Here is a 10,536-nt window from a genome sequence, read left to right on the forward strand (position 1 = left end):
TAGCGCCACGATCAACAACGGGTCTTGGCTCACTGCGTATCTTGATTTGCTTTTGCGTCCCGCCTTCAGCATCAGAAGAGGCTCTCGTGGACATGGCCGAAGAATACCCGCCAAGTTTGGTCCTGAGGGAAATGGCTGACATCTCGACCGTCACCACAGCGAGCTTCGTGTGACTCTCCCCAGTAACCATTTTACGCACCAACAAGTACTCCGTGCAACTAGCGTACTTGCGATTCCGCCTCGATCCACCGGGCGTATTTCAGTAGGAGTCATCGCCCCAATCGGGTCAGACTAGTCGATCACCGACAAGGCTGAGTTCTGCCGGCGTCTCTTTTAAAAAGAATTAGAATTAAAGGGATGCAACATCCTTGCTGGTGCAAACTACCACACGCACATACGGGGGAGAATGCTGTTTACAGACTTCCCCGACGATGTCGTTCTCTACTTAATTCAATTCTTTCCCTATCAGAGCGATCTCAACGCACTACTAAGAGTCAACACCTATCTGTACGCACTATTGAACCCGCTCCTTTACCGACACAACGTCAAGAACTCAAATTACTCTGCCTTGCAATGGGCGGCAAAACATGGCAATGCCTCGACGGCACGAAGAATGCTCGATGAGGGCGCTCCTCTGGATGCTGGTTCCCAGGACCTATGGTCGCTTCCCATAGCAGTGGCCGTCAGGGGAGGCCACGACTCGGTCGTTTCCCTCTTCATCGAAAGAGGGTTGGACCTCAAATCCCTGACGCATCTGGACGCGGAAACCTCATGCAAATATCTATCCAACCATCTATTCGACCAGGCTGTAATGTACGGCCAAGAGCCCATGGCCCGGAGATTGTTGCCATATAGGGTGGACCCCCAGTCTTTTCGCTATACCGGGTGTTCCCACTGTAGCTCATACCCGCTCAGCCAGGCAGCATACGAGGGATACCTTTCGCTTGTGAAGTTTCTGGTGGACCTGGGATATGACATTAACGCCGGCGATGAAATCAACGACACCCCGATCATCCATGCAGCGGCATGCGGACACAGCGATGTGGTCTCGTTTCTCATTGAACGTGGAGCAGACATGGATCACGAAGGCTCATGGGGTACAGCCCTGACGGCGGCTGCCCGAGAGGGTCATTTCCACGTCGTCAAGACTTTGATCAGTGCCGGTGCTCGGCCGGACCCGGTCTCAAGCCCGGGCAACACTCTCATGGCCGTGGCGCAGGCTGCTGAGGAACAGCACCTGGAGATAGCGCGCTATCTACTCGATCACATTGAAATCGACAAGAAAATTGTCGCCGACGGTGACGATCCACATTTACTTTTGCGAGCTGCCGCTCTTTGCGGGCGAGACGATGTCATCAAAAAGCTTCTGGACAGTGGAGATGTCATCGCGAATAAGCTTAAAGAATCCGGCAATTCAGATTACTACGGAGCCGGCTGGGCGGATGCCCTTTCACTGGCAGCTCAGTTAGGCACTTTGAAATCAATGAAACTCCTCCTCGACACTGATCCGCCACATGTGAGAAACGAGATCGGGATGGCTTTGCAAACGGCTATCAACTACAATGCGGTAGAAAAAACCAAGTTGCTTCTCGACTATGGCGCAGACCCGAATGCCAGAGACTATCTAGGTCGCAGGCTTCTGGGGATGGCCTTTGCTAGCGAAGAGATCTTCGAGATGTTTTTGGAATATGGCGCTAGTTTGGAATCCGTGCACGAAAAGGGAGAGAACAATATCCTGGTGAAAGTGATTGAATTTGGCAATGTTGGTTTGCTGAAGATATTGTTGAAACGAGGGGTCAAGCTGCAGCTTCCACGGCGCACAGGGACTTCCCTACTCAAGTCGGGTATCCGAGGAGGGGAGGAGATGATGCAATTTCTATTTGACCATGGGATGTGCATTCCTCCACCTTGCAAGATGGTGGACCAGTGCATGGGAATCGCGGCGCGAGCAGGCCAGCCGGCCGTGCTGCGGTTATTGCTTGAGCGTGGCTATAGTCCTGACACTGACACGCGACGTGCAGAGCTCCTCCAGAAGGCATCCGACGGAGAAGGAGGGGATCCGAGTGCGACAATAGATTTATTAATCAGTTATGGGGCAGATCTCGAGGCGAGGAACAGACACGGCGAGCCCGTGCTGTGGTGTCATGTTCGTGGAGCCCACGAGAAAGCAGTGCAGCTTCTCCTAGACAAGGGGGCGGATCCTCTGTCTTGGAACCAAGACAACGAAAATTTGCTGAAGATTGCAGCTCAGGGTGGAAATTCAGGCGTGGTCAGACGGCTACTTCAGGCGATTTCTCGACGAGGTACACCGTGGGCCGAAGTCAAAGACGCCTGGTTGCAGGCAAGCTCCGAGGCCCAAGGCAGGTACCCACGGGTTACGCGGGAGTTGGAGGTGTTTTACGGGCGGACGGTGTTTCCGGTGGCGGAGTGATGGCGGTGATATCGACTGGGTAGATCCTGTATAGTAGAAGATAATTAGTATTCACGGTTAATGCAGATAATGCAAATGTCAGCACAACTTATGCACGGATGCAGACCTTACATAAGGTGGCGCAGGCGCAGGCCAGAACGTGGCTGGTGTGGCTCGTGGCGGGGGCAACCGCGGCGCTTGACTCATTCGCAGTAAAAACTTTTCCCCGTCGAGTTGCTCCCCCTCCATCCCCGCTTCGCGATCTCCGGTCCCGCCATCCATTCATGCAGATTTTTTGGACCTCTCGCTTTCCGGTTAAGGCCCTGCCTCAATTCTCTCACTGCGCCTTCCGACGTGCGGCGTGGACTCCTCGTGACCGCGGGACAATCAACACTGCTTCCCATCCCTACCGACAATTCCAATCTCCATTCTCTTATTCTACCCAGCACCGCTCCGAAGAAGACCCGAACCCCGATATCACAATGGGTGCCAAGGAGGGAAAGGCCGGTAAGGTGAGCTTCCAGCTCAAGACCGCCAAAGGAACCAGGGACTGGATGGGTATCGACATGAACCTGCGGGAGTCGATATTCTCCAACGTCGCCGATGTCTTCAAGCGCCACGGCGGCACCGCCCTGGACACTCCGGTCTTCGAGCTGAAGGAGATCCTGGCCGGCAAGTATGGCGAGGACTCGAAGCTCATCTACGACCTGGCGGACCAGGGCGGAGAGATCTGCGCATTGAGATACGACCTGACCGTGCCGTTTGCGCGCTGGTTGGCCATGAACTCCACGATACAGAACATCAAGCGCTACCACATTGCCAAGGTCTACCGACGTGATCAGCCGGCAAGTATTCTCCTTTGCAGCTCCCGTTCGTCTCATTCTAACGGACACGCTGCAGGCCGTGGCGAAAGGACGCATGCGCGAGTTTTATCGTGAGTGAATATACCCCTCCCAGACCTTTGGTTTTTTTTTTTTTTTTTTTTTTTTTTTTTTTTTTCAGTAAAGCACTTGCTGACATCTCTTTCTTTGTATAGAGTGTGATTTCGACATCGCAGGTACCTACGACGCCATGATCCCCGACGCTGAGATTGTGCGTATCATTGTGGATGTGTTTGAAGCCCTCGGACTTCGGGAGGATATCACGATCAAGATCAACCACCGCAAGATCCTGGATGGTTTGTTCACGGTGGCGGGCGTGCCGGAGGATAAGATCCGCAGCATCAGCTCGGCTGTTGACAAGCTGGATAAAGTATGTGATGAATCTGCTGCTGTCGTGCCGAACCCCACTGACTGGTCATAGTCGCCATGGGAAGAAGTCAAGAAGGAAATGGAAGAAAAGGGTCTCTCGCCCGAGGTCGCCGACAAGATCGGTGAATACGTCAAACTGAGCGGTGGTCGCGAACTCGTCGAGACCTTGAAGGCGGACGCTCAGGTGTGCGCGAATGAGGACGTTAAGAAGGGTCTTGACGACATGGAACTCCTTTTCACATACCTCGAGGTCTTCAAGGTGACGGATAAGCTGTCCTTTGATCTCTCCCTCGCCCGAGGCCTCGACTACTACACCGGTCTGATCTTCGAGGTTGTCACTCCCCTTTCCTCCGCAGACGGTTTCAATGCGAACAAGACGAAATCTTCCTCGAAACCCAAGAAGAGCAAGGACAACGACGACGATAGATCCAATGACAACACCATCGGCGTGGGAAGTGTCGCCGCTGGCGGTCGATATGATAACCTGGTCAACATGTTCAGTCCCAAGCGTCAAATCCCTTGTGTTGGTGTGTCGTTCGGAATTGACCGTATCTTCACCATCATGAAGCAACGACACGAGAAAGAGCAGCAAGAGGGCAATGCTACTATCCGACCTAACGAAGTTGAGGTCTATGTTATGGCATTCGGTGGAAAGACATTCAATGGTCTCCTCCTTGAGCGGATGTCGGTTGCCGATCAGCTCTGGAAAGCGGGCATCAAGGCCGAATATGCCGCCACGGTGAAACCTCGACTGCCAACGCAGTTCAAGCAGGCTGAAAACGGAGGTGTTCCTCTCGCCGTCATCCTCGGCGAGGACGAGGTGGCAGCCGGCAAGGTCAAGCTGAAGGTTCTTGGTTTGCCCGACGGTCACCCGGAGAAGGATGGACGTTTGATTTCCAGGGACGACCTGGTCTCGGAGGTCAAGAAGGCTCTCCAAAAATAGATAGAGATACCAAGATGCATGGCAGGTGGTAGAGCCATTCATTTTCCTTTTTTTACGCCATGTCTGGGGCTGAACCAAACCCATCAGCGCCCTCACTTTACTCCCTTCGACATTTAGACCATCTCATTACTCTCAAAAATGCAATAGAAATGAACAAGCGTATCTTTTTTCTTCTCTTGATTTCTTTAATTCGTCTTTGTTCGTCGCATCTAGGACTAGGGCCGAGTAGATTGAATGGTATGCGTGGCCATTAATCGTGATAAAGCCATACGGTGGAATGAGGCAAGAACTTCATCAGTAAGGCCGCAATCGCCGCTAATCGACATCGGCTATCTTCCGATTCGCAAGTTCATCCGACGGTGCTAAAGTTGCTGCGTCTAGCCTTTCCATCGGAACTTGAAGCCGAGAATTGCTCATCGAGACGGACTCCTCCGGTCGATAGAAGGCGATGTCGCGAGAAGGCGCAAGCGGGGGAGGGAAAGCGAAGATGACGCCGGGGTGACTAAGCAGCGATAACGGTGGGGGTCCGTGGGGGGAATCTCTGGCGGAGGAATTCCCGATTTCCCCTCCATTCTTCGTCACGTTCCCTTTCTCTTTCGTATTCTCGCTCTGATAGACCGGATCGCAAGAGACTGCTTCCTCTGGTCTTCTGCCCGTGCTTGAAAATCTACCCTGAGGCCGTCTTCGGTGAGTGTTTGCGCAACATCAATTGAGCTCGGCCTGCATTTCCCCGCGTCTTTATCTCGGGATAATTCAGATGCGATTCTTGAGTCATATATTATATACTCTGCACGGTCCGGGGGGCTAATGAATTGGGAGCCCTGAACAGATAGAATCAGAACCTCTCGTCCTCTCAAGCAAGATCAATACACCATGGCCTCGACAAAACCCAAGGTTCTCCTCCTCGGACGCATCGTGCAGTACGTCCCCAAACACCTCACGAATCACAACCAGTCCGACTAACCCCAACAGCGCACACAAAACCTGGCAATCCCTCGGCGAAATCGCGGAGTTGATCCAACCCACCGCCACCAGCCGTGCCGAGTTCTTGCAGGAATGTCGCGACGGTAAACTCGACGGCGTGGTCGCCGCATACCGGACCTTCGACTCGGTCAGCATCACCGGCCTGGTCGACGAAGAGGTCGTGAACGCACTTCCCAGTTCCCTCAAGTACCTGGCTCACTGTGGTATGCTCGATTCCCGCATCCATCTGGACCCTTTCCACCAGCCCCCACGCACCTTTTCCAAACCGTAGGAAAACGAAGTAACGCTCACCATTTTCTCAAAGGTGCCGGATACGACCAAGTCGATGTACATGCCTGCAGCGCGCGGAGCCCACCCCTGCGCGTCTCCAACGTCCCCACGGCCGTCGACGACGCTACCGCCGACGTCAACATGTTCCTGATCATCGGGGCCCTGCGGAACTTCAACACGGGCATGCAGGCCCTGCGCGAGGGGAAATGGCGTGGCCAGCCGCTCCCCATCCTCGGCCATGACCCGGAGGGCAAGGTGCTCGGGATCCTGGGGATGGGAGGCATCGGTCGGAACCTGAAGCGCAAGGCCGAGGCGTTCGGCATGCGCGTCGTCTACCACAACCGCCGGCCGTTGACGGAGGAATTGGCCGCCGGGGCGGCGTACGTGTCGTTTGAGGAGCTGCTGGCGACGAGTGATGTCATCAGCTTGAACCTGCCGTTGAATGTAAGTGCTGTGAGGGTGGGTCTATTCTCGTGCGGATGCTAATTTGATACCGAACAGAAAAACACCCGTCATATCATTAGCAAGCCGCAATTCGACCAGATGAAGGACGGCGTGGTGATCGTGAACACGGCTCGCGGCGCTGTCATCGACGAAGATGCACTTGTGAATGCCCTGGATAGCGGTAAGGTCTACTCGGCCGGTCTGGATGTCTTCGAAGAAGAGCCCAAGGTTCACCCTGGCCTTGTGCGCAATCCCAACGTGCTGCTGGTGCCGCACATGGGCACCTGGACAGTTGAGGTAAGTCAGAATGGATAGAGCGAAATGGTGTTTGAAAGTAGGAACGGACGCTAATTCAATCCACAGACGCAAACTGCCATGGAAGAATGGGCGATTGGTAACCTCCGTCTTGCCCTCGAGGCTGGGAAATTGAAGAGTCCGGTTCCCGAGCAGGCAAACCTATAAGTCCCTGCCGGTGAACGTATGCCAATGACGTTGTCCATATTTGACTTTTATTAGACGTGTATATGAATTTAATAGAGGGAACTGGGCAATGCGATTTGCCTAAAGACGACACATAACTTCATTGCAGGCCCTCGTGGACTTAAGGACTTTATCAGACAGTGCTCATATCACCGGGTATGAGCAACCTGACAATAAGGTATATGTGCCAATAATTTCCAATGATTTGTATTTCAAGGCGGGGATGCAGCCAGAACGCCGTTGTGCTGCTGTTTCCCAGCCGTGGACAGAACTGACAATCGCAATGAACTCCTGAGCCATGTCCTCCCCGTTAAAAATGACCAATAGACATAAAAAAAAATCGATAAGCAGCCACCATTAGGAAGAGAAAATAGAGCAAAGAAAGGGGGCGAAAAAGGGGCGTTATCGAAAGAGAAAAAAAAGGGGGTCAACATAAAAAAGTTCTAATGAGACATCGTTAAAGCAGCTGAAAACATTTCGCCAATTCGCTTTTTTCATGTTACAGGTTGCAGCAGAAAGAGACAAGACATTAAAAGAAAAGGTATCACCGCAATCTTATTCTCGTGAAACAATCCAGGAACGGAGAACCATGCCACAGATGCGCTTGATCACCTGCGTGGTTCCTTTACCGCCTGCTTCTTGTTCCAGGAACTTTTGCGCCACATACAATTTGGCGCCGGAGTCCTTCTCGTTAGTCGTGATAGGTTGGGGGAAGCTGCGCGGAAAGTCGGCCCAACGTTGTCCAAGGTGGCGGGCAATGGCAATCGAATATATGACGTCGCGATTCTCAAAGGTGTCCAGAAGCGTGCGACACCGAGCCAGAGTATCGTCAATCTCTTTGGCCGAGCTAGCCTCGTTGTCATGGAGCGTCAAGAAATACCCGATGGCACTCCAAAAATCGACCGACCGCTGACCAAGTTGATCGGTGAGCGATGGCGGGTTGGCGGGTGTCTCCCGGGCCGGGAACTGTGCCAGAGGATTGGAGTCGAGGTGCTCCCCGGTGATCATTGCCTCAATTACATCAAGTCGCTTCGACGCGGCCAAGAGGTCGTAGTCCTGTCCAAGGCTGCCGTTCGACACGTTCATGACATGTCGACAAAGAGTCATGGAACCCCACACCACAGACGCTTCGAAACTCTCCAATCGCGCGATGACGTTAGGATCGTTCAGGTTGCGATCGTTAAAGGCGTCGATCAGTGCCGAGTACTCGGCCATCAGTTGCGCATTGGCCAAGAGGTGAGTCAATGCCTTCTCCTGGAACCACCGGGTCTCGAAGAACTTGTCGATGGCGGGAGCATACGTAGCCAGGAACACCGCTTGGATTTCCTCGAGACGGTTCGGTGGGAGAGACGTGATCGGATGGGGCGGCGGCGGAGGAATCCCCCGCAACGCGAGAAGATCGCTGACCTGGACTTGTTTCACTGCGAGGCGCGAACGTGAGCACATTGAACTAGCGGTCCGATCCTTTTGTGGAAGCTCACCTCTAAAACTGGTCGGGTCCGACGCCGTGGTCGTCGTTGCCGGATTTACTGTCGGCTGCAAGCCTCCATCGGTCGCATTGTGTAGACTGGCCATAGCGGACGAGTCGTTGTTGGTGGGGTTGGTGGTAGTATGGGTGCTGCCGTTGTTATTCCTATCCAACGACGGATCGATGGCCGCGCCGTAGTCGTATCGTTCAGTCGACGTGCTAGGCGACTCCGACGGAGCGAAGGGTTGAGAAACGGCAGGAACGTATCCCGGAGGCGCAGCTGGGTAGGACGGCGAGGATGAGGTAGAAGGGTCCTGAGGATTGACGACCAACGAGGGATGAGGGTTGGGAGCTGGCTGGATCGCAGAGGGAGTGGGTTGAGGCTTAAAGACCGGATCGTAGCCCAAACATTCGCGTTTACTCTTCACGCAGTTTCGGCAAACGGGATGGCCCTCGTCGCACTATAGAAGGAAACGACGGCAGCGGGTTAGTGGAGAGCTTGGAAAAAAAGAAAAGTTTTGGAGGTTTCAGAAATGAGAAATCCCGAGTCACCAGTCGAAGGGTTAAAAAAAAAAGAAACTTCAGTGAAGAAAAGGAAAAAATTCCAACAAGAAAAAAAAAAAATAATAAAAAAGAAGCAAGAAAGAACGGTGGGCAGCAGCAACAACAACAAGCGGAAAATGGCGGGGTTCCTCTGCAGTCGGTGGGCTGGACGCGAGCCGAAGCGACACAGCGGTTCTTCTCACCTCCCAAACCCACCAACCCAGTGCCCTTTTGCCTTCCATCCAAGCCGGCGGGGCTGGAATTTAGCTGGCTTGCATTCCACGTACCTTAATTCGTCGTTTCCGACATGTCAGACACCCGGTTTTCGTCCTGCGCTTCACTTCCTTCTTGTTTCGCCCCCCCGACAGCATCTTGTTCGGGTCTCCTGGCAGCTGATACCGCATCTGGGCGCTCTGGTTCATTCCCATTTGCGTCGGGTATCCTGTCATGTACTGTCCCACCGACGCCATCGGTGGCATCGGGGATCCGATGGGTGCCTGTGGAATGTGCGACGTCTGGCCCTGGACGGATTGCTCCATGGTCTGCATCGAGGGCGTACTCATAGGCGTAGACGCAGAGGGACTGTTCTGGTACATGTCGGGGTTCTGCTGATATTGGTGTGGTTGTCCCTGGTGCTGTCCGTGTGGCTGTGGCGTGGGCGAGGAATATTGTTGCGACGGCGCATGCTGCTGATACTGCGGCTGGGGCTGCGGTGTTTGGTGATGAGATGGCTGCTGCTCCGGGTGCTGTTGTAGATACGTGCCATTTGAGTGAGCCTGGTAGGAAGTGTCGGTGGCAGTAAAATCCCCCGAGTCGGCAGCGAGACTGGAAACCGCATGGGCCTCAGTTCCCTCAGTTCCGGGTAGGTCGGTGTCTTTCGTATCGAACGAAAAATTCGGGTCCCCGTGCAGGTCACTCAGATTCGAATCCGTAGCCGGTAAGGTGGTGTCCAAAGGAGGCAAAGACGTGTCAATCGGCGGCAGCGACGGTATCGTCGGATCCATCGGTGGTAACGACGAGTCTATACTTGGGAGAGCGGTGTCCATTGCCGGCAGGGACTTATCTATCGGGGGGAGAGAGGTGTCCAGACTCTGGAAAGTCGCTTCCAGGTCGACATGACTGGTGTCCTCAACAGGCGCATCGTTCGACTCGCCAACCGGATTGGGCGGCTCGCTCGTCGGGTTTGCTGGTTCTGTCGTGTCCGCCATCTGGGATCACTGAATATTCTCCGATTCGGGCAGCTGCACGGGAAAGATTCCGAGAGGACCGGACCGTTTCGATCGTCGACGCGAATCTTCAAAGCACGCTCGATTATTGGGAGGGAAGAGTTATGCGGTCAAGGCTCTTATTCCCCGTGGTCGATAAAGGGCTATTCGCCGATTCAGCGCCTGTCAGAACGCAATCTCTGTAGTCTTTTAGAAACGACAGTTAGTCGATCGACACCAATGCAAGTTAGGTTGAGCCGTGGCGACTACGGCGCCCAAAAATGACCGGTTGCGATAGTGATTGCAAGTGGGGGAAAATTCAGCAAGGAAATAAAAAGACATGGTTCTCCCAAATTCGCGCATGAGTCGGAAAGGAAAAAGAATTTCGGTATAGACATCTCCAGCGTTCCGTGGGCGCGACCGGGTGGGCGCATATCTCATCATTGAGCATCGATCGGTATATGCGAGTCTCGTCATCCTGGTTTGATTCCACAATTCCACCTATGCTGACGATCGGAGGGCCCATCCATGCAATCTGG

At 53.8% G+C, this 10,536-nt stretch overlaps 3 protein-coding genes across 3 annotated transcripts; 2 read left to right on the forward strand and 1 right to left on the reverse strand.

The window, feature by feature from the left end:
• Positions 1–2,892: 2,892 nt before the first annotated feature.
• On the forward strand, positions 2,893–4,603 carry P170DRAFT_345429 (histidine--tRNA ligase; the record flags this gene model as incomplete). The annotated part of the gene is given in 4 exon segments (XM_024843512.1): positions 2,893–3,259; positions 3,276–3,344; positions 3,447–3,661; positions 3,713–4,603. The coding sequence occupies 4 exon segments, from the start codon at positions 2,893–2,895 to the stop codon at positions 4,601–4,603; spliced, it is 1,542 nt and encodes a 513-aa protein (XP_024710411.1).
• A 703-nt stretch (positions 4,604–5,306) lies between these two features.
• P170DRAFT_399007 (D-mandelate dehydrogenase-like dehydrogenase) lies at positions 5,307–6,877 on the forward strand. The gene is made up of 5 exons (XM_024846259.1): positions 5,307–5,523; positions 5,576–5,790; positions 5,892–6,301; positions 6,359–6,598; positions 6,665–6,877. The coding sequence occupies exons 1-5, from the start codon at positions 5,477–5,479 to the stop codon at positions 6,761–6,763; spliced, it is 1,011 nt and encodes a 336-aa protein (XP_024710412.1). The 5' UTR covers positions 5,307–5,476; the 3' UTR covers positions 6,764–6,877.
• A 459-nt stretch (positions 6,878–7,336) lies between these two features.
• P170DRAFT_347370 (putative C6 finger domain protein) lies at positions 7,337–10,000 on the reverse strand (the record flags this gene model as incomplete). Its single annotated transcript, XM_024843624.1, has 3 exons — positions 7,337–8,231; positions 8,286–8,710; positions 9,080–10,000. 3 exons carry the CDS (start codon positions 9,998–10,000, stop codon positions 7,337–7,339), a joined length of 2,241 nt encoding a protein of 746 aa, XP_024710413.1.
• Between the last annotated feature and the right edge of the window lie 536 nt (positions 10,001–10,536).

This window comes from Aspergillus steynii (assembly GCF_002849105.1).
Source record: "Aspergillus steynii IBT 23096 chromosome Unknown P170scaffold_1, whole genome shotgun sequence".
In the NCBI taxonomy this organism is placed as follows: domain Eukaryota; kingdom Fungi; phylum Ascomycota; class Eurotiomycetes; order Eurotiales; family Aspergillaceae; genus Aspergillus; species Aspergillus steynii.

What these genes read in the sequence shown, in the direction of transcription:
- P170DRAFT_399007 (XM_024846259.1), top strand. Translation starts at nt 5,477, where the DNA reads ATGGCCTCGACAAAACCCAAGGTTCTCCTCCTCGGACGCATCGTGCA. An exon ending in CTCCTCGGACGCATCGTGCA is followed by an intron (nt 5,524 to 5,575) that starts GTACGTCCCCAA and finishes TAACCCCAACAG; the next exon opens with CGCACACAAAACCTGGCAAT. An exon ending in TGGGCACCTGGACAGTTGAG is followed by an intron (nt 6,599 to 6,664) that starts GTAAGTCAGAAT and finishes TTCAATCCACAG; the next exon opens with ACGCAAACTGCCATGGAAGA.